General features: G+C 40.1%; 2 protein-coding genes across 21 annotated transcripts in view; one reads left to right on the plus strand and one right to left on the minus strand.

Annotated features, from left to right (window-relative positions):
* The window catches only part of LOC139747180 (D-aminoacyl-tRNA deacylase 2-like), a 258,158-nt gene that overhangs the window by 133,593 nt on the left and 100,174 nt on the right, over positions 1-24,391 (plus strand). Inside the window, exon 4 of one of the 6 annotated variants that reach the window (XM_071659208.1) lies at positions 14,920-15,057. The exons of 4 other annotated variants lie outside the window; for them this stretch is intronic. In XM_071659208.1, coding sequence (XP_071515309.1) covers positions 14,920-14,975 — 56 coding nt within the window. In that variant the 3' untranslated portion in view covers positions 14,976-15,057. Of the gene's footprint in view, positions 1-14,919; positions 15,058-24,391 lie in introns of those variants that run through there. One more of the 6 variants, XM_071659225.1, reaches the window with a different exon arrangement.
* The window catches only part of mmd (disintegrin and metalloproteinase domain-containing protein mind-meld), a 378,549-nt gene that overhangs the window by 63,897 nt on the left and 290,261 nt on the right, over positions 1-24,391 (minus strand). For 5 of the 15 annotated variants that reach the window (XM_071659048.1, XM_071659065.1, XM_071659055.1 and 2 more), the window contains exons 22-23: positions 18,522-19,134; positions 15,003-15,209 (exon numbers count right to left, since the gene is read on the minus strand). In XM_071659048.1, coding sequence (XP_071515149.1) covers positions 15,003-15,209; positions 18,522-19,134 — 820 coding nt within the window. Of the gene's footprint in view, positions 1-15,002; positions 15,210-15,646; positions 15,687-18,521; positions 19,135-24,391 lie in introns of all 15 variants that reach the window. The other 10 variants (XM_071659111.1, XM_071659095.1, XM_071659074.1 and 7 more) reach the window with 6 other exon arrangements.

Consider the following 24,391-nt stretch of genomic DNA (forward strand, 5'->3'; position numbering starts at 1 on the left):
CCCCACATAACTTTCCATGGTTTACCCCAGACACTGCACGTGCCCTGGTTCAATCTATTGACAGCACATCGACCCTGGTATATCACATCATTCCAATTTACTCTATTCCTTGCATGCCTTTCACCCTCCTGCATGTTCACACCCCGATCGTTCAAAATCTTTTTTCACTTCATCCTCAACTCCAATTTGGTCTCCCCCTTCTCCTTGTTCCCTCCACCTCTGACACATATATCCTCTTTGTCAATCTTTCTTCACTCATTCTCTCCATGTGACCAAACCATTTCAATACACCCTCTTCTGCTCTCTCAACCAGACTCTTTTCATTACCACACATCTCTCTTACCCTTTCATTACTTACTTGATCAAACCACCTCATACCACATATTGTCCTCAAACATTTCATTTCCAACACATCCACCCTCCTCTGAACAACCCTCGCAATCATACATCATTGTTGGAACCACTATTCCTTCAAACATACCCATTTTTGCTCTCCGAGATAACATTCTCGCCTTCCACATATTCTTCAACACTCCCAGAACCTTCACCCCCTCCCCCACCCTGTGACTCACTTCCACTTCCATGGTTCCATTCGCTGCTAAATCCACTCCCAGATATCTAAAACACTTCACTTCCTCCAGTTTTTCTCCATTCAAACTTACCTTCCAGTTGACTTGTTCCTCAACCCTACTGAACCTAATAACCTTGCTCTTATTCACATTTATTCTCAGCTTTCTCCTTGGGGTGAGAGAGTATCGTTAAATTTTAGGGAGAATAAAAGGATGTTTTGGAAGGAGGTAAATAAAGTATGTAAGACAAGAGAACAAATGGGAACATCGGTGAAGGGGGCTAATGGGGAGGTAATAACAAGTAGCAGTGATGTGAGGAGATGGAATGAGTATTTTGAAGGTTTGTTGAATGTGTTAGATGATAAAAGTGGCAGATATAGGGTGTTTTGGTTGAGGTGGTGTGCGAAGTGAGAGGGTCAGGGAGAATAGTTTAGTAAACAGAGAAGAGGTAGTGAAAGCCTTGCGAAAGATGAAAGCTGGCAAGGTGACAGGTTTGGATGGTATTGCAATGGAATTTATCAAAAAAGTGGGTGACTGTATTGTTGACTGGTTGGTGAGGATATTCAATGTATGTATGGCTCATGGTGAAGTGCCTGAGGATTGGCAGAATGCATGCATAGTGGCATTGTACAAAGGCAAAGGGGATAAAGGTGTGTTCAAATTACATAGGTATAAGTTTGTTGAGTATTCCTAGGAAATTATATGGGAGGGTATTGATTGAGAAGGTGAAGGCATGTACAGAGAATCACACTGGGGAAGAGCAGTTTGGTTTCAGAAGTGGTAGAGGATGTGTAGATCATGTATTTGCTTTGAAGAATGTATGTGAGAAACACTTAAAAAAACAAATGGATTTGTATGTGACATTTATGGATCTGGAGAAGGCATATGATAGAGTTGATAGAGATGCTCTGTGGAAGGTATTATGAGTATATGGTGTGGGAGGCAAGTTGCTGGAAGCAGTGAAAAGTTTTTATCGAGGATGTAAGGCATGTGTGCAAGTAAGAAGAGAGGAAAGTGATTGGTTCTCAGTGATTGTCGGTTTCCAGCAGGGGTGCATGAGGTCTCCATGGTTGTTTAATTTGTCTTTGGATGGGGTTGTTAGGGAGGTGAATACAAGAGTTTTGGAGAGAGGGGCAAGTATGCAATCTGTTGTGGATGAAAGGGCATGGGAAGTGAGTCAGTTGTTGTTCGCTGATGATATAGAGCTGATGGCTGATTCAGGTGAGACACTGCAGAAGCTGGTGACTGAGTTTACAATGAATACATATACTTAATGTTCTGCAAATAATGCTACCTTGCTGATTTTATGTATATTCTAAATATCTGTGGGTAGTTGATGTGCAAATGATAAAGTGCATAATAATGTTATAGTAGTAGTATTAGTAATTATGATGATAATAATAATAATAATAATAATAATAATAATAATAATAATAATAATAATAATAATGTTTTCTATTATTCTATCTATATTTCTAATGCACACTCCCTCTGGGAACTCCCATCAGTGGGATGGCCACTGCAAAAGTGTCTCCACTTATCCCTTTCCTTAAATGCCTCCCTTACATACATTATTCCACACATTCTTCCACTCTATTTCTCCATATCACATGTGGTCTCCCTCACATCTAACCCTTTTTACCCTACTATCATACACATTCCCAGTAAACTTCCTATCTTGCATAATTTCCACATGTCTAAACCACCTCAAAGAATTATATTTCACTCACTCTATCACTCCACAATATATTCCTTTTGTATTCCCTGTATTGATTGAGAGGGTGAAGGCATGTACAGAGCATCAGATTGGGGAAGAGCAGTGCGGTTTCAGAAGTGGTAGAGGATGTGTGGATCAGGTGTTTGCTTTGAAGAATGTATGTGAGAAATACTTAGAAAAGCAAATGGATTTGTATGTAGCATTTATGGATCTGGAGAAGGCATATGATAGAGTTGATAGAGATGCTCTGTGGAAGGTATTAAGAATATATGGTGTGGGAGGCAAGTTGTTAGAAGCAGTGAAAAGTTTTTATCGAGGATGTAAGGCATGTGTACGTGTAGGAAGAGAGGAAAGTGATTGGTTCTCAGTGAATGTAGGTTTGCGGCAGGGGTGTGTGATGTCTCCATGGTTGTTTAATTTGTTTATGGATGGGGTTGTAAAGGAGGTAAATGCAAGAGTCCTGGAAAGAGGGGCAAGTATGAAGTCTGTTGGGGATGAGAGAGCTTGGGAAGTGAGTCAATTGTTGTTCGCTGATGATACAGCGCTGGTGGCTGATTCATGTGAGAAACTGCAGAAGCTGGTGACTGAGTTTGGTAAAGTGTGTGGAAGAAGAAAGTTGAGAGTAAATGTGAATAAGAGCAAGGTTATTAGGTACAGTAGGGGTGAGGGTCAAGTCAATTGGGAGGTGAGTTTGAATGGAGAAAAACTGGAGGAAGTGAAGTGCTTTAGATATCTGGGAGTGGATCTGTCAGCGGATGGAACCATGGAAGCGGAAGTGGATCATAGGGTGGGGGAGGGGGCGAAAATTTTGGGAGCCTTGAAAAATGTGTGGAAGTCGAGAACATTATCTCGGAAAGCAAAAATGGGTATGTTTGAGGGAATAGTGGTTCCAACAATGCTGTATGGTTGCGAGGCGTGGGCTATGGATAGAGATGTGCGCAGGAGGATGGATGTGCTGGAAATGAGATGTTTGAGGACAATGTGTGGTGTGAGGTGGTTTGATCGAGTAAGTAACGTAAGGGTAAGAGAGATGTGTGGAAATAAAAAGAGCGTGGTTGAGAGAGCAGAAGAGGGTGTTTTGAAATGGTTTGGGCACATGGAGAGAATGAGTGAGGAGAGATTGACCAAGAGGATATATGTGTCGGAGGTGGAGGGAACGAGGAGAAGAGGGAGACCAAATTGGAGGTGGAAAGATGGAGTGAAAAAGATTTTGTGTGATCGGGGCCTGAACATGCAGGAGGGTGAAAGGAGGGCAAGAAATAGAGTGAATTGGAGTCATGTGGTATATAGGGGTTGACGTGCTGTCAGTGGATTGAAGCAAGGCATGTGAAGCGTCTGGGGTAAACCATGGAAAGCTGTGTAGGTATGTATATTTGCGTGTGTGGACGTGTGTATGTACATGTGTATGGGGGGGGGGGGTTGGGCCATTTCTTTCGTCTGTTTCCTTGCGCTACCTCGCAAACGCGGGAGACAGCGACAAAGTATAAAAAAAAAAAAAAAAAAAAAAAAAAAAGTATTCCCTGCCATAACAAATCTCTCATACACCCCCTTAATTATTTTTTTGATTTCCTCTAGTCAAACCACATGCTCCTCTCAAACAGCTCATTTCTACAGCCTGGATTCTTGACCTCTGTGACTCATATCATGTCCAGGTTTCAGCTGCATATGTCAGGTTCATGAAGACTGTGCTGTCCCTTAATTGTTTCTTCACTTCCATACTTACAACCCTAACCTTCTTTATTAAAGGTCCCAACGATCCTTCTACCCTTTACTGCTCTCTCCATTGTCTCTCCTTCCATATCACCAAACTTAAGCCAAGACAGCTCTCAAATACTTAAATTTTTTTCACCTCTTCCAGTCTCTCTTCCCCTATATCTATATCACAGTTTAGTACACTCTCCTCTTCACTATACAGGAATTTACAAAATCCATAATTTTATTCTGTTTTTACTTTCAAACACCATTTCTTACTTTTCCTTAAATTTACCCTCAATTGCCTATGGTTACACTTTATAAAGCAAACTTGCAACCATTTTAATATTATTATTATCATTATTATTATTCTGGGAGCCTTGAAGAATGTGTGGAAGTCGAGAACATTATCTCGGAAAGCAAAAATGGGTATGTTTGAAGGAATAGTGGTTCCAACAATGTTGTATGGTTGCGAGGCGTGGGCTATGGATAGAGTTGTGCGCAGGAGGATGGACGTGCTGGAAATGAGATGTTTGAGGACAATGTGTGGTGTGAGGTGGTTTGATCGAGTAAGTAACGTAAGGGTAAGAGAGATGTGTGGAAATAAAAAGACCGTGGTTGAGAGAGCAGAAGAGGGTGTTTTGAAATGGTTTGGGCACATGGAGAGAATGAGTGAGGAAAGATTGACCAAGAGGATATATGTGTCGGAGGTGGAGGGAACGAGGAGAAGAGGGAGACCAAATTGGAGGTGGAAAGATGGAGTGAAAAAGATTTTGTGTGATCGGGGCCTGAACATGCAGGAGGGTGAAAGGAGGGCAAGGAATAGAGTGAATTGGAGCGATGTGGTATACCAGGGTTGACGTGCTGTCAGTGGATTGAATCGGGGCATGTGAAGCGTCTGGGGTAAACCATGGAAAGCTGTGTAGGTATGTATATTTGTGTGTGTGAACGTATGTATATACATGTGTATGGGGGTGGGTTGGGCCATTTTCTTTCGTCTGTTTCCTTGCGCTACCTCGCAAACGCGGGAGACAGCGGAAAAAAAAAAAAAAAAAAATTATTATTATTATTATTATTATTATTATTATTAATATTATTATCATTATTTTTCATTATACTTTGTCGCTGTCCCCCGCATTTGCAAGGTAGCGCAAGGAAACAGATGAAAGAATGGCCCAACCCACCCACATGCACATGTATATACATACATGTCCACACACGCACATATACATACCTTTATATTTCAATGTATAGATATATATATACATACACAGACATATACATATACACACGTGTACATAATTCATACTTGCTGCCTTTATTCATTCCCGTTGCCACCCCGCCACACATAAAACGACAACCCCCTCCCCCGCACGTGCTCGAGGTAGTGCTAGGAGAAGACAACAAAGGCCACATTCATTCACACGAAACCACAGCTCCCTTTCCATATCCAGGCTACACAAAACTTTCCATGGTTTACCCCAGACACTTCACATGCCCCAGTTCAGTCCATTGATAGCACATTGACCCCAGTATACCACATCATCCCAATTCACTCTATTCCTTGCATGCCTTTCACCCTACTGCATGCTCAGGCCCCAATCACTTAGAATCTTTTTCACCCCATTGTTCCACTTCCAATTTGGTCTCCCACTTCTCCTCGTTCCCTCCACCTCTGACACATATATCCTCATTGTTAATCTTTCCTCACTCATTCTCTCCATGCGACCAAACCATTTCAATACACCCTCTTCTGCTCTCTCATCCACACTCTTTTCATAACCATGCATCTCTCTTACCCTCTCATTACTTACTTGATCAAACCACCTCACACCACATATTGTCCTCAAACATCTCATTTCCAGCACATCCACCTTCCTCTGCACAACCCTCGCAATCATACATCATTGTTGGAACCACTATCCTTCAAACATACCCATTTTTTGCTCTCCGAGATAACATTCTCGCCTTCCACATATTCTTCAACACTCCCAGAACCTTCACCCCCTCCCCCACCCTGTGACTCACTTCCACTTCCATGGTTCCATTCGCTGCTAAATCCACTCCCAGATATCTAAAACACTTCACTTCCTCCAGTTTTTTCTCCATTCAAACTTACCTTCCAGTTGACTTGTTCCTCAACCCTACTGAACCTAATAACCTTGCTCTTATTCACATTTATTCTCAGCTTTCTCCTTGGGGTGAGAGAGTAATCGTTAAATTTTAGGGAGAATAAAAGGATGTTTTGGAAGGAGGTAAATAAAGTATGTAAGACAAGAGAACAAATGGGAACATCGGTGAAGGGGGCTAATGGGGAGGTAATAACAAGTAGCAGTGATGTGAGGAGATGGAATGAGTATTTTGAAGGTTTGTTGAATGTGTTAGATGATAAAAGTGGCAGATATAGGGTGTTTTGGTTGAGGTGGTGTGCGAAGTGAGAGGGTCAGGGAGAATAGTTTAGTAAACAGAGAAGAGGTAGTGAAAGCCTTGCGAAAGATGAAAGCTGGCAAGGTGACAGGTTTGGATGGTATTGCAATGGAATTTATCAAAAAAGTGGGTGACTGTATTGTTGACTGGTTGGTGAGGATATTCAATGTATGTATGGCTCATGGTGAAGTGCCTGAGGATTGGCAGAATGCATGCATAGTGGCATTGTACAAAGGCAAAGGGGATAAAGGTGTGTTCAAATTACATAGGTATAAGTTTGTTGAGTATTCCTAGGAAATTATATGGGAGGGTATTGATTGAGAAGGTGAAGGCATGTACAGAGAATCACACTGGGGAAGAGCAGTTTGGTTTCAGAAGTGGTAGAGGATGTGTAGATCATGTATTTGCTTTGAAGAATGTATGTGAGAAACACTTAAAAAAACAAATGGATTTGTATGTGACATTTATGGATCTGGAGAAGGCATATGATAGAGTTGATAGAGATGCTCTGTGGAAGGTATTATGAGTATATGGTGTGGGAGGCAAGTTGCTGGAAGCAGTGAAAAGTTTTTATCGAGGATGTAAGGCATGTGTGCAAGTAAGAAGAGAGGAAAGTGATTGGTTCTCAGTGATTGTCGGTTTCCAGCAGGGGTGCATGAGGTCTCCATGGTTGTTTAATTTGTCTTTGGATGGGGTTGTTAGGGAGGTGAATACAAGAGTTTTGGAGAGAGGGGCAAGTATGCAATCTGTTGTGGATGAAAGGGCATGGAAGTGAGTCAGTTGTTGTTCGCTGATGATATAGAGCTGATGGCTGATTCAGGTGAGACACTGCAGAAGCTGGTGACTGAGTTTTACAATGAATACATATACTTAATGTTCTGCAAATAATGCTACCTTGCTGATTTTATGTATATTCTAAATATCTGTGGGTAGTTGATGTGCAAATGATAAAGTGCATAATAATGTTATAGTAGTAGTATTAGTAATTATGATGATAATAATAATAATATAATAATAATAATAATAATAATAATAATAATAAATAATAATGTTTTCTATTATTCTATCTATATTTCTAATGCACACTCCCTCTGGGAACTCCCATCAGTGGGATGGCCACTGCAAAAGTGTCTCCACTTATCCTTTCCTTAAATGCCTCCCTTACATACATTATTCCACACATTCTTCCACTCTATTTCTCCATATCACATGTGGTCTCCCTCACATCTAACCCTTTTTACCCTACTATCATACACATTCCCAGTAAACTTCCTATCTTGCATAATTTCCACATGTCTAAACCACCTCAAAGAATTATATTTCACTCACTCTATCACTCCACAATATATTCCTTTTGTATTCCCTGTATTGATTGAGAGGGTGAAGGCATGTACAGAGCATCAGATTGGGGAAGAGCAGTGCGGTTTCAGAAGTGGTAGAGGATGTGTGGATCAGGTGTTTGCTTTGAAGAATGTATGTGAGAAATACTTAGAAAAGCAAATGGATTTGTATGTAGCATTTATGGATCTGGAGAAGGCATATGATAGAGTTGATAGAGATGCTCTGTGGAAGGTATTAAGAATATATGGTGTGGGAGGCAAGTTGTTAGAAGCAGTGAAAAGTTTTTATCGAGGATGTAAGGCATGTGTACGTGTAGGAAGAGAGGAAAGTGATTGGTTCTCAGTGAATGTAGGTTTGCGGCAGGGGTGTGTGATGTCTCCATGGTTGTTTAATTTGTTTATGGATGGGGTTGTAAAGGAGGTAAATGCAAGAGTCCTGGAAAGAGGGGCAAGTATGAAGTCTGTTGGGGATGAGAGAGCTTGGGAAGTGAGTCAATTGTTGTTCGCTGATGATACAGCGCTGGTGGCTGATTCATGTGAGAAACTGCAGAAGCTGGTGACTGAGTTTGGTAAAGTGTGTGGAAGAAGAAAGTTGAGAGTAAATGTGAATAAGAGCAAGGTTATTAGGTACAGTAGGGGTGAGGGTCAAGTCAATTGGGAGGTGAGTTTGAATGGAGAAAAACTGGAGGAAGTGAAGTGCTTTAGATATCTGGGAGTGGATCTGTCAGCGGATGGAACCATGGAAGCGGAAGTGGGATCATAGGGTGGGGGAGGGGGCGAAAATTTTGGGAGCCTTGAAAAATGTGTGGAAGTCGAGAACATTATCTCGGAAAGCAAAAATGGGTATGTTTGAGGAATAGTGGTTCCAACAATGCTGTATGGTTGCGAGGCGTGGGCTATGGATAGAGATGTGCGCAGGAGGATGGATGTGCTGGAAATGAGATGTTTGAGGACAATGTGTGGTGTGAGGTGGTTTGATCGAGTAAGTAACGTAAGGGTAAGAGAGATGTGTGGAAATAAAAAAGAGCGTGGTTGAGAGAGCAGAAGAGGGTGTTTTGAAATGGTTTGGGCACATGGAGAGAATGAGTGAGGAGAGATTGACCAAGAGGATATATGTGTCGGAGGTGGAGGGAACGAGGAGAAGAGGGAGACCAAATTGGAGGTGGAAAGATGGAGTGAAAAAGATTTTGTGTGATCGGGGCCTGAACATGCAGGAGGGTGAAAGGAGGGCAGAGAATAGAGTGAATTGGAGTCATGTGGTATATAGGGTTGACGTGCTGTCAGTGGATTGAAGCAAGGCATGTGAAGCGTCTGGGGTAAACCATGGAAAGCTGTGTAGGTATGTATATTTGCGTGTGTGGACGTGTGTATGTACATGTGTATGGGGGGGGGGGGTTGGGCCATTTCTTTCGTCTGTTTCCTTGCGCTACCTCGCAAACGCGGGAGACAGCGACAAAGTATAAAAAAAAAAAAAAAAAAAAAAAAAAAAGTATTCCCTGCCATAACAAATCTCTCATACACCCCTTAATTATTTTTTTGATTTCCTCTAGTCAAACCACATGCTCCTCTCAAACAGCTCATTTCTACAGCCTGGATTCTTGACCTCTGTGACTCATATCATGTCCAGGTTTCAGCTGCATATGTCAGGTTCATGAAGACTGTGCTGTCCCTTAATTGTTTCTTCACTTCCATACTTACAACCCTAACCTTCTTTATTAAAGGTCCCAACGATCCTTCTACCCTTTACTGCTCTCTCCATTGTCTCTCCTTCCATATCACCAAACTTAAGCCAAGACAGCTCTCAAATACTTAAATTTTTTTCACCTCTTCCAGTCTCTCTTCCCCTATATCTATATCACAGTTTAGTACACTCTCCTCTTCACTATACAGGAATTTACAAAATCCATAATTTTATTCTGTTTTTACTTTCAAACACCATTTCTTACTTTTCCTTAAATTTACCCTCAATTGCCTATGGTTACACTTTATAAAGCAAACTTGCAACCATTTTAATATTATTATTATCATTATTATTATTCTGGGAGCCTTGAAGAATGTGTGGAAGTCGAGAACATTATCTCAGAAAGCAAAAATGGGTATGTTTGAAGGAATAGTGGTTCCAACAATGTTGTATGGTTGCGAGGCGTGGGCTATGGATAGAGTTGTGCGCAGGAGGATGGACGTGCTGGAAATGAGATGTTTGAGGACAATGTGTGGTGTGAGGTGGTTTGATCGAGTAAGTAACGTAAGGGTAAGAGAGATGTGTGGAAATAAAAAGACCGTGGTTGAGAGAGCAGAAGAGGGTGTTTTGAAATGGTTTGGGCACATGGAGAGAATGAGTGAGGAAAGATTGACCAAGAGGATATATGTGTCGGAGGTGGAGGGAACGAGGAGAAGAGGGAGACCAAATTGGAGGTGGAAAGATGGAGTGAAAAAGATTTTGTGTGATCGGGGCCTGAACATGCAGGAGGGTGAAAGGAGGGCAAGGAATAGAGTGAATTGGAGCGATGTGGTATACCGGGGTTGACGTGCTGTCAGTGGATTGAATCGGGGCATGTGAAGCGTCTGGGGTAAACCATGGAAAGCTGTGTAGGTATGTATATTTGTGTGTGTGAACGTATGTATATACATGTGTACGGGGGTGGGTTGGGCCATTTTCTTTCGTCTGTTTCCTTGCGCTACCTCGCAAACGCGGGAGACAGCGGAAAAAAAAAAAAAAAAAAAAATTATTATTATTATTATTATTATTATTATTATTATTATCATTATTTTTCATTATACTTTGTCGCTGTCCCCCGCATTTGCAAGGTAGCGCAAGGAAACAGATGAAAGAATGGCCCAACCCACCCACATGCACATGTATATACATACATGTCCACACACGCACATATACATACCTTTATATTTCAATGTATAGATATATATATACATACACAGACATATACATATACACACGTGTACATAATTCATACTTGCTGCCTTTATTCATTCCCGTTGCCACCCCGCCACACATAAAACGACAACCCCCTCCCCCGCACGTGCTCGAGGTAGTGCTAGGAGAAGACAACAAAGGCCACATTCATTCACACGAAACCACAGCTCCCTTTCCATATCCAGGCTACACAAAACTTTCCATGGTTTACCCCAGACACTTCACATGCCCCAGTTCAATCCATTGATAGCACATTGACCCCAGTATACCACATCATCCCAATTCACTCTATTCCTTGCATGCCTTTCACCCTACTGCATGCTCAGGCCCCGATCGCTTAGAATCTTTTTCACCCCATTGTTCCACTTCCAATTTGGTCTCCCACTTCTCCTCGTTCCCTCCACCTCTGACACATATATCCTCATTGTTAATCTTTCCTCACTCATTCTCTCCATGCGACCAAACCATTTCAATACACCCTCTTCTGCTCTCTCATCCACACTCTTTTCATAACCATGCATCTCTCTTACCCTCTCATTACTTACTTGATCAAACCACCTCACACCACATATTGTCCTCAAACATCTCATTTCCAGCACATCCACCTTCCTCTGCACAACCCTATCTATAGCCCACGCCTCACAACCATATAACATTGTTGGAACCACTATTCCTTCAAAAATACCCATTTTTGCTTTCTGAGATAATGTTATCGCCTTCCACACATTTTTCAACACTCCCAGAACTTTTGCCCCCTCCCCCACTGAGAACCAGTCACTTTCTTCTCTTCCTACTTGTACACATGCCTTACATCCTCAATAAAAACCTTTCACTGCTTCTAGCAACTTGCCTCCCACACCATATACTTTTAATACCTTCCACAGAGCATCTCTATCAACTCTATCATATGCCTTCTCCAGATCCATAAATGCTACATACAAATCCATTTGTTTTTCTAAGTATTTCTCACATACATTCTTCAAAGCAAACACCTGATCCACACATCCTCTACCACTTCTGAAACCAAACTGCTCTTCCCCAATCTGATGCTCTGTATATGCCTTCACCCTCTCAATCAATACTCTCCCATATAATTTCCCAGGAATACTCAACAAACTTTTATTTCTGTAATTTGAACACTCACCTTTATCCCCTTTGCCTTTGTACAATAGCAATATGCATGCATTCTGCCAATCCTTAGGCACTTCACCATGAGCCATACATACACTGAATATCCTTACCAACCAGTCAACAACACAGTCACCCCATTTTTTAATAAATTCTACTGCAATACCATCTAAACCCGTCACCTTGCCGGCTCTCATCTTCCACAAGGCTTTCACTATCATTCTCCCTGACCCTCTCACTTTGCACACCACCTTGACCAAAACACCCTATATCTGCCACTCTATCATCTAACACATTCAACAAACCTTCAAAGTTCTCATGCCATCTCCTTCTCACATCACCACTGCTTGTTATTACCTCCCCATTAGCCCCCTTCACCAATGTTCCTATTTGTTCTCTTGTCTTATTCACTTTATTTACCTCCTTCCAAAACATCTTTTTATTATCCCGACAATTTAATGATACTCTCTCACCCCAACTCTCATTTGCCCTCTTTTTCACCTCTTGCACCTTTCTCTTGACCTCCTGCCTCTTTCTTTTATATATCTCCCAGTCATTTGCACTATTTCCCTGCAAAAATCGTCCAAATGCCTCTCTCCTCTCTTTCACTAATAATCTTACTTCATCCCACCACTCACTACCCTTTCTTTCTAATTTGCCCACCTCCCATGCTTCTCCTGCCATAAGCCTTGTTTACTAACATAAACAATGAGGTTAGGTTTCAATAATTGGGAAAATATGAATTTCAGTGCATAAAACAAATATTCTAGTTTTATGGAGTATCCACGTCTCATCCCACCTTCTCATAGTGACCTCATTAGTGCAACCTTGGGGGTGGAACAGAAGGGGGAGGATGAGATTAGAGATGGTCTGGAAGAAAAAGGCTTATGGGAGACTGTTCGAATGGAACATACCAGAGGAAATTCAGCAGAAGAGGAGGGAATAATATAAAATCTGTAAGCAAAATGTTAAGAAGCTGTTAGATGAAAGCAAAGAAAGAGCAGAAAGTTGAGTGAAAAGTTAAGAGGAAATAAGAAATTGCGCTGGAAGGTGAAAGAGGAGAGAGGTGGATGTAAGATTGGAAATGTAAATGCGAGAAGCAAGGAAAGGGAGTTGCTGAATGAAAATGAGGAAGAGAAAGGAAGATGGAAAGAGTATTTTAAAGAACTGATTGATATGGAAGAAGTTGAGGCACCACTTGATATCTACATGGGTATGGAGGATGGAAGGAAAAGGATACAAGTGAAGTTTTTACATCTTGAGAGTTAAAAATAGCAGATGAAGTCACGACCAATACAGACATCTTAACACTTTTTCACCGTCATACAACGAATATCATCACTTTTGCTAGAGGAAGAGGATTCATAGGCAACTGAATCATCATCAATATCCTTGTCTATGGCATCAAAGGCATTTAAATCATTATCTGAGTCATATTATCTCAGTATTTTCTATACTTTCTTTGTTTTTCAATCAACACCTCCTCACTCCACAATTTATTGTGATAAACTGAGGTGTTATGAGACATACCTCATCGTGGTTTAGAGATATTATCCCCAACCGATGGCAACATCTCTTTGAAGAAGTAGCAGCCTGGCAAGCTAAAAGAAGACGAAGAAAAAGAAGACGAAAAGTGCTGCGCTTAGCAGATGCTACAGTGAGGGAACAAAAACTGACTGTTACATACACCAGATGTAAATATAGAATGGGTCAAGAGATCAGTAATATACAATGGTTTGCTCAACACAAGCCTAATGAGGTTTTAAGGTCATAGCAGAATGTTGCTAATGGATATATATTGCTCTGATATTAAGGCCTATACTTACCAATTTCACTACTATATCTTCCATGAGTATAATTTAAGCCAACCTTCACTATTTCAATAACTTTCTATTACTAGCAGTTAGTGGCTGCTTCAGTTGTGATTATGCCAACATGCTACTCTCTTCAACCAATATGCACTGCTACTATGTCTTTGATACCTGGAATACTGAGGTGGTTCATAAGCAAAGAGTTTGGGAAAGGTCCTGCAAGAGTCACCTTGCTTTGAATTGAAAGAGATGCACATGCTGATGAATATGTATTCATAATGACTTAGCAATTTCCATTTGTAACTACTTGTCTAAGTTCATGATATAACCTGACAGATTACCTCTCTATTTGTTATATCATTTCCCATAACAAACAAAAATGACTCATGCAGAATATTCTTGAAACACTACAGTCCTCTTATATTGGCACACACATGGCAGTTAACTCCACAGGTTTGCAATTACAACTTATCAGACCTGAGTTCAATCCCCGCTTCAGGTGGAGGTGGCAGTGCTATTCCCTAAGACGTGCTTACAGCTGGGTGCTGTGTCATCTTAAAAACCTTTCCTGCCTTGATGAATGATGGATGCAACTTCACATAATGGAAAATGGCATGAAAAATGTTAGCTTAGCAATAAATTTATACATGCTACAAAGTAGCTACTTTTACTCTCTCTCTCTTAGAGGAAGAGAGGGAGAGAAAACACACACACACACACACACACACACACACACACACACACACACACACATATATATATATATATATATATATATATATATATATATATATATATATATATATATATATATATATATATATATATATATATATATTGAATATAAAAACAAAGAAGAAAATACCATACACTAATTAGCACCTTTTATCTCATGGACTTGCAGAGTAAATATCATCCAGCATTTTTCACATTCCAAGGAAAAACATATCTATCATACTGTGTAATCAAAACATTGTGATTCATGAAGATAACCATAAACAATCCTAACTACAAAATGGATGGCTAGTTGCTGCTCCCACCTATGAAATGATTGGCACAGTGTAAGGAAAGCACTTCTTTAAGACTTCTCTTTAAAATGATGTAATCAAGTTTGGCGACAAAACAACATAAAATACTATCAATTTGCAAAATGTTTTAATGACTTTTGAGTTAATCTTGCAGTTACGTTTATGACATACACAACTTAAGTTCAGACAGTCCTCTTTTTAGTTTAATTATTTCATTAGTGATAAAGTAATTGTAAATTACTGCTCATGTACTAAAAAATATCTGTGTCAAACAGAAGGTGGCAGCAAAGAAGAAGGTGGCATCACATGGGAATGGGAAGCACTATGCTAGCACCACTAAGGACTACGGGCAACACGCCTGTGGGTGCCTGGGGACCTTGTGGGACTCTCTGGGGACAGCATGGCCGCGGCGCGTAGGATCCTCTCGTGGTCTTCAGGGGAAGCCAACTGCAAGAGCTCTGCCAATTTGTCTCCAGGGGTCCCAGGGGAACCTGAGGGCCCTGCCAAAGGACCACCGAAGTCCCCGTGCCCAAACTCCTGCCCTCTGCGCCACGGCCTCACATACCTGCATGGTGGCACTTGTACACCAGGGGACCTAAGACATGGCCGCACGGGCACCACAACACCCAAAACATACGACACAGTGCAAGGTAGCAGAGAAGGGTGACTCCAAAGAAACTTCAGCACTTCTGAAGTGCTTCTAAGTGTAAGGCATAAGATGTTTTGTCTTACTATAGTCTACTATGAAAACTATGAACAGTTAGAAATATGTTCATGGCAAGATCTTAAACTTATCAGAACTTTCAAATGGGTTGCATTTTGAACTTTACAAGCTGAAATTACTGAAACCAACCATAGCTCTACATGATAATGTGCAACGTGCTAATTCCACTGCTGCAACTAAAAGTAATAAAAAGCTACTTTTCAAAAATGCTAAAAGATATAACAATGACAAAATAAATGTCAGTAATTAATAGGATCAAGGCTATGCCCAGGACATACCTTGTTAATACTATGAAACACCTAAGTTCTGAATCTGTAGCTAAAGAAAAGCAGAAAGCATTTTGTTAGTCATAATATCAGTGGTCAAATCATCATGGCCATAGTCAATACATACAGTCCTCTATTTTAGTGTCATGTATGAAACATACTGGATTCCCGTTTGTGTGCTGCATTGCTAAGGAAAGCTCTTAACATTCTGATAATTATACATTTTTAAATGCTATTTTCTTATTTCTGTTCATAGGTTTGCACTGCAACAGAATCCCCTTCACTTGACAAGAGGATCTATTTATTCTAATCAACATGCAACTATTCAGTGCTCATGGTAGGCGCTACTTTCAGTGACAATGCTGGCTAATGACTGAGCTCATATTACATAATCAATGTCCAAAAAGCTTGTAAAATCTACAGATGTTCATGAGGTGATTCTGCTCTGGAGTCATCCCTTCTGTACTAAACCTCATGACACCTTATGATAATTTTGCTATACATATACTGAATCTAAAGACAGCAAAGGCAACATAGCAACATATGAAAAAGTCTCATTGACTTTAATGACAATATTAACCATAAGTATCAATAATATCTTGCAAAGAATATAATTTTCAAAGGATGCTGGATAGGTAGTACTTTAGTTGTGTTTATCATAACCACGTATGAGGCTTCCTTGTGATACAAGATTAAAAACAAAAATCTATCAACTATGTATGATTATTAGATTATTCAAAATGGGAAAAGTATCATTGTCAAAAATAAACTATTTCTGAATAAGTTTGATAACATGTGACTCTAGTGCTGTATCGCAGAAGTTCAGGTTGAATGAATTTAACTGAAATGCTTGCCCTAAACAAAAGTTTTGCAGTATCAAACTGGAGGGTAAGCAAAAATAGTTTAACTTAAAAAATGTAGCCCAATCATAATATTCAGCTTGATGTTATTTTTGTTTGTTACAAATTTCCTCAAATCATTCTAAATTTAAATGTGTTTGTAGGAGATCTGGTATGATCAACATGCTCTACTGAAGGAAATGTTGCATCAACCATAGTATAGGTGATTATGTGGTATGTGTCCCATCTGGTGCCTATGAAAACATTTTGCTGTTTAAAAATGCCAAAACTGCTATGAAATACAGAGATTTCTAATACTTTAGGAAACTGATATTCTTCAGACTTTATCCTCCTAAGACAAATGGCAAATTTTAAGGTCTTTTGAAAAGATGCAAGGCATTAAATCTTGTATAAATGACCAGTGTGAATGCTTGAAGTTTGTTCTTGACATGCTGTTATATGAAGTGGGGTTCGTATCTGCTATACCTATGTAAGGGTAATGCTGCTGCAGGTAAGGAAATAATATAAAATACAGATGGTTTTGAGTCATAAAAGAGGAAACCCTAATTCATATCCTCTGTATCAACAGTAGTAAGGGAGTCGATATGAGAGGGAAGTCATTTTCAGAAAATGTGAGGGTTGTCAGGATGGGGTATGCAATGGTGTAAATCAACCAGTGTGTGAAGGGTTTATGTAAAGCATCTAGGTATATAACAACATACAATGTATGTGAATCAATCAAATAAATCTGTTAATCTTAGAAAAATGATAACTAATAAAAGTGTAATTTGACATCCTTCCAAAGTGTGCCAATAAATCAGTAATAATTTCCATGTTTCAAATAACTAATAAACTTATAAATCAAGACAAAAGTGACTGTAAATTTATTTTACTTTAAATATGTACTTGCCACTGAAATGCCTCAAAGCATGTGATCTCTCTGCTAAGCTCCTATTCTTGGAACTGACATGCACTCTGTGTTTGATTGCAATACTGTACTTCCTATTCAAGCAATTCTGGTAAAATGAGGTAACAGTCTACTCCATAATGTACAAATATTGCAAATTATGTGAGTGCCTGTAAATAGTTTTAGTACAAAATTCATTAGAAAGTATTCCTTAATGGTGCCTGTGCCTTTGTTTGAATTTTTAGAATCTATGCTTATGCCTCTATAAATCTTGAAATTACTGTGACCTATATATATATATATATATATATATATATATATATATATATATATATATATATATATATATATCACTAGCTGATATAATATGTAATATCTTATGTAATATTTTTTAGAAGCACAAACATGGGCCTACCTTAAACTTCCATGCATTGCACAAATATCTTGATTATACAGGATGGATTTTGACACTGGATAACTTAAAACACCAGTTGTTGCTACTGATGCTACTTTTATATATAATGCACTGATTATTAAAGTCCAATGGTTTGGGAACTAAAGATTAAGATTAATGTCCCATGTCTACTTAATCACATGTTTTGTTTCTGTATGACCAAGACAAAGTGCCTCACAGTCACAAAGTTAAACGTAATGGGACAGAGGTCAATAAACATCATGCACCAGTCATGTCTGACAGGAAATTAAATTCAATTAAATCAACATCAAAGTACGGTAGACGCCAGTGGCAAAGAGTGGGAAACTGACAATATTGCAAGAGCCTAAACTTTTGAAATATTCACTGCAAGTACATGAGTAAATGTAACATAAAAACAGGTCAGGAGTCAACTACACCAGCGACTAGTCTAAATGTTGTTAAGTAGAGACTTTTCTTTCTAAAAATACTGTATTGAATTCTCATGAATGTTTAGCAAGAAATTTATCATCCAAGTGTTAAATATATTTTAGAGGTTACTGTTATTCAATAGTTTAGGAGTGTCAAGTGCTGGAATATTCAATATCTTTCAAGACAAAACTACTAATTCTTCAGAAAAAGTTACTGTATAACTGGTGTAGCTGTCATCCAGAGATAGTGCTGATTAGGGAGGGGGGGTATGACAAGGGAAGATGTGCCTGGACGGACCCTTGTGACTCTGTGCAGGATGAGGAGTCGAGGCGGTAGTGTCGGTCAGCTTCCGTCTCACTCATCCGGATCTCCTCAGACCCTGATGGCGACATATGGCGTGATGGATGATGCTCAAGCTGGCGGATCAGGTCCTCTAGGTTACGAATCCTGATTGGGCCACACGGCGGTACCTGATCATCTTCTCCTCCAGAATCAGCCAGCTTCTCATGCGAGGCTTTCAATCTTGTAAACTCTGCAGGGCCACCAATTGCTGCAGCTCCAGGTGGAAAGCGTGGGTATGTGTCATGAGGAGCAGTGTGTAACTCGTCAGAGGACATGGAAGTTGCTCCTGACCGATGAGAAGCAGCTCTTTTGAGAGCATCGATGATATCCTCATGGTAGCCATTGAGACTCTTAAGTGTCCGCTCAACTTCAGAGACTTGGCACTCAGGATCGGCATTGTTATCACTCTGACTAAGGACATCGTTGTTGTCGCTCTGGGACTCTTCACCCCATTTCTCCTTCTCTGCTGGCGTGAGGAGGCCATATGACTTCTTCAGGATTCCCTTCTCGGGTATCTTGCTCAGGTTGTTAGGTGGTAGCTCAATGAACGACACTGCCTCGTCCTCCCCTGGAAAGATGGAGACACGTCACCTCTACTCTCTCTCAGCCCTAACCCAAACTACACACAAAATTCCTGTATCTTAAGTCAACCCACCCTTAAAGTGGCTTATGTAAAAATCTCCCCCTCTTATAATTGACTTAATTTTAAGAATACTCTCAAACTCCAGATGTGACTGTACAAGATAAACAAGAATTGACCACAATCCTTCTTTCAAAGGTGAATCTGACACTGTTTTCTTTTAAGCATATTTAAAAGGAAGCCACAACATCAACTCTTTTGCAGATCTAATTTTCCCAGAATATTCCATCTCTCACTGCTTTAGGGACGTGCCTCTCTTTCCAAGGGAAGGGTAGGGAAGGGTCATTCTTGTTAGCAACCACACAATACATTCTCAGTCATATTCTTAGCCATCAATAAAGAATGTATGATTTATATTAATAAAAAAAAAATCTTTTTAACAACTATGCTTCACATTGAAAAGCATGTTCTTAAACTCAAATAATCAGACTGATGACTAAGAACTGACTAATGACATATAGGCAACAATACTACATTAAGAGCAGAAACAGTAAAAGCAAAGCACTGATGGGAACTGTGGTTATAGGGATAATAATGGAGCTAAGGATAATGATGGAAGATATACCATTGTGAACAAGGGTGTAAGACAAATGTGACATAGTAACAACAAACTAACCTGACAATTGCTGTGATGCAAAACATCTATACAGCAAAAACATCCACTATCTAAGAAGAAGGAAGGTAATTTCAGTATGCGTGCACAATTCATGTTCTATCGTTACAGTACTTTTACATTAACATCTAAAGTGTGAATCATTAAAGCTTATCACTATTTACTGTGGATGTGGTTTCATGACTAATTTGATTGTACACTGTTCTTTTCATATTTTCTAAAGAGCATAGCCTCCAACTTTCGAATGGAATATATAATCACAAACTCTAAAAGCTGGTTCATGAAATATTTCACAAAGTGAAGAACCAAAAAATGTACTGTATGAAGAACCTTTTAAAAAGTTACACTCTATTCAAAATCAATTAAGAGTTCTAAATTATGAAAGTGAATTACTAACAGTAATGTATTACTTTAAGAGAGCAACCTATGACTCTGAACTGTTCAAAACATCTCAGACAATGTATTTGTGTTCTCACATTGAGAATATTCTATTCCACATAAAGCATTGTTCTATATTATCATCATTAAAACCTATTGGCTAACCAATGTAAAGATTATTACTACAAGGTTTTTCTTCAAGCTGCACTTTTTCTGTGGGAGCCCCATACAACTGGCTCATGAGGAAGCACATAAGGTATGGTGTGTGTATGTGTATTATCATTACACAACCTCAGGACCTCCTCCGTGGGGCTCCCACAGGTTCGAGGCAGGACTTTACATGTGAGTAGGTAAATGATGGGGTCCTTTTGAGAGAAAAGTCCTCAAAGAGACTGTACTCCTATCCAATCACTAAATATATTCAGCTTCACTGAATACAACTTTTCCCTCATGGTGTAACCACTTGCAGGTACATTCTGGTAATCCTGTGTATGAAGATGTACGTTTATATACTATTATCACTATTACACAATCCCAACACCCCTTTTAAGGAGCTCCTACAGCTATGACATTGCACTCCACAGAGGACCTAAGAAATGATATACTCCTTTGGAATGAGAAGACTATATTCCTTTCTGTACACTATGGTACAGCCTTACTGAAAGTGAACTTGCTAGCAGAGTAACTGCAAGCAAGAAGAGTCCAGAAACACCTCTTTATCCATTTTTTTATCATATCTATAATTACCTAAAGACCCCTTTCCCAAGGATTCCTGCAGCTCAAGGCTGTGTAACCTTTAGTAGCAGAGACAGAATGGACTCCTATGAAGTGAGAATATCTCTATGAAAAGAGAACAAACATACAGGAACATCAGTGAAAGAGCAAATGGGGAAATGGTGACAGGTAGTGGTAAGGTGAGGAGATGAGGTGAGTATTATGATGGACTGTTGAATGTATTCAAAGATAGGTTGGCAGCAAGTGTAGGGTGTCTGGGATGGGGAGGTATGCAAAGTGAGAGTCATCGAGGGTGCTTTGATGAAGACAGAAGAGGTGGTGGTTAAAGCCTTGTGCTGAGGCAGTTGTATGGCTGATTGGTTTGTCAGGATTTTCAGTGTATATATATTGATCATGAAAGGTGCCTGAAACTGGCAGAATGCATGTATAGACCCAGTGTATGAAGGCAAGGGGAACAAAAGTGAGCGTTCAACCTACAGAGGCAAAATTTTGTCGAGTGTTCCATGTAAGTTTGTAGGAGTGTGTCTCTGATTGAGAGTGTGAAAGTATATACATAGCATCAGATTGGGGAGGAACAATATAGCTTAAGGAGTATTAAAGGATGTGTGGATCAGGTGTTTGCTTTAAAGAATGCATGCAAGAAATCCTTAGAGAAACAGGAGGATTTGTATGTGGCATTTATGAATCTGGAGACAGCATATGATAGGGTTTGTAGGTCTTTTGAATATATGGTGTGGAAGGAAAGCTACTAGAAGTAATGAGAAGTTTTTATCAATAGTGTAAGGTGTATGCGTCAGAAGGTAGATTGGGTGATAGGTGTTGGGTGCCTTGAGTCAAGGAGGTATGCGAGGTGAGAGAGTTAAGAAAAGGGGTTTGGCCATAGCAGCAAATGGAACCATGGAAGCAGAAGTGAGTCATAGGGTTGGTTAGGAGGTGAAGGTTCTAAGAGCATTAAGGATTGTGTGAAAAGAGCAGTTCATATCTGGGAGGGTGAAAATAGGTATGTTTGCATGTCTAGTCATCTATCATCTAAATGATGGTGTATGGATGGATGAGAGGTATAGGCTACTGAGGAGAATCTGTAGAGAAAGGTGGATGAATGGAAAATTAAATGTTTAAGGACAATATGTGGAATGAGGTGGTTCAATCAAGTAAGTAATACAAGGGTAAGACAAAGGTGTGGTGTTAGTAGACTGTGGCTAAGTGAGCTGAAATGGTTTGGACATGTGGAAAGCATGAATGAGGAGAGGATGACAAAGATGTATGGGTCAGTAGTGGAGAAGACAAGGAGTAGATTAATCTGGAGATGGAAGGATGGATTGAAAAACTTTATAAGTTTTCTTATAAGTATTCAGGGCCTGAACATGTAGGAGGGTGAAAGGCATGCATGGGAGAGTGAATTGGAGATATGTGGTATACAAGGGTATGTGGTATACAAGGGTATACCAGGGCACGTGAAGCAGCTGGGGGAAACAACAGAATGGTCTGTGGGGCCTGGTTGTGGATAAGGGGCTGTGGATTCAGTGCATTACATGAGAGAGCAAGAGTATGGATGTGAGTGAATGAGGTCTTTCTTTACATATATTCCTGGCACTATCTTGCTAATGCAGGAAACAGAACGAACATGGTTACATATCTTTTTTCATTCTTGATCATTGTTTCCCAACTGGACCAAATTGGAGGTGGAAGGATGGAGTGAAAAAGATTTTGAGTGATCAAGGCCTGAACATACCGGAGGGTGAGAGGCGTGCGAGGAATAGAGTGAACTGGAACGATGTGGTATACCAGGGTCATTGTAATGTCAATGGAATGAACCAAGGCATGTGAAATGTCTTGGTAAACCATGGAAAGGTCTGTGGGGCCTGGATGTGGATAGGGAGCTCTGGTTTCAGTGCATTACACATGACAGCTAGAGACGGAGTGTGAACGAATGTGGCCTTTTTTGTCTGTTCCTGGTGCTGCCTCACTGAAGGGGAAGGAGATGCTATTTTGTATGTGGCGGGGTGGCAACAGGAATGGATGAAGGCAGCAGGTATGGATATGTACATGTGTATATATGTAGATGTATAAGTCTGTGTATTATTATTATTATTATTATTATTATTATCATTATTTATATTATTTTGCTTTGTCGCTGTCTCGCACGTTAGCAAGGTAGCGCAAGGAAACAGACGAAAGAATGGCCCAACCCACCCACATACACATGTATATACATAAACGTCCACACACGCAAATATACATACCTATACATCTCAATGTATACATATATATACACACACAGACATATACATATATACACATGTACATAATTCATACTGTCTGCCTTTATCTATTCCCATCGCCACCTCACCACACATGGAATAACAACCCCCTCCCCCCTCATGTGTGCGAGGTAGCACTAGGAAAAGACAACAAAGGCTCCATTCGTTCACACTCAGTCTCTAGCTGTCATTTAATAATAATGCACCGAAACCACAGCTCCCTTTCCACATCCAGGCCCCACAGAACTTTCCATGGTTTACCCCAGATGCTTCACATGCCCTGGTTCAATCCATTGACAGCACGTCGACCCCGGTATACCATATCGTTCCAATTCACTCTATTCCTTGCATGCCTTTCACCCTCCTGCATGTTCAGGCCCTGATCACTCAAAATCTTTTTCACTCCATCTTTCCACCTCCAATTTGGTCTCCCACTTCTCCTCGTTCCCTCCACCTCTGACACATATATCCTCTTGGTCAATCTTTCCTCACTCATTCTCTCCATGTGACCAAACCATTTCAAAACACCCTCCTCTGCTCTCTCAACCAGACTCTTTTTATTTCCACACATCTCTCTTACCCTTACATTACTTACTCAATCAAACCACCTCACACCACATATTGTCCTCAAACATCTCATTTCCAGCACATCCACCCTCCTGCGCACAACTCTATCCCTAGCCCACACCTCGCAACCATACAACATTGTTGGAATCACTATTCCTTCAAACATACCCATTTTTGCTTTCTGAGATAATGTTCTCGACTTCCAAACATTCTTCAAGGCTCCCAGAATTTTTGCCACCTCCCCCAACCTATGATTCACTTCCGATTCCATGGTTTCATCCGCTGCCAGATCCACTCCCAGATATCTAAAACACTTTACTTCCTCCAGTTTTTCTCCTCTCAAACTTACCTCACAATTGACTTGACCCTCAACCCTACTGTACCTATATTTTCATTTATTATGCTTTGTCGCTGTCTCTTGTGTTAGTGAGGTAGCGCAAGGAAACAGATGAAAGAATGGCCTAACCCGCCCACATACACATGTATACACATAAACGTCCACACACACACATATACATACCTATACATATCAACGTATACATATACATACACACACACAGACATATACATATATACACATGTACATAATTCATACTGTCTGCCCTTATTCATTCCCGTCGCTACCCCGCCA

This window comes from Panulirus ornatus, chromosome 5 (assembly GCF_036320965.1).
Source record: "Panulirus ornatus isolate Po-2019 chromosome 5, ASM3632096v1, whole genome shotgun sequence".
Taxonomy (NCBI): Eukaryota; Metazoa; Arthropoda; class Malacostraca; order Decapoda; family Palinuridae; genus Panulirus; species Panulirus ornatus.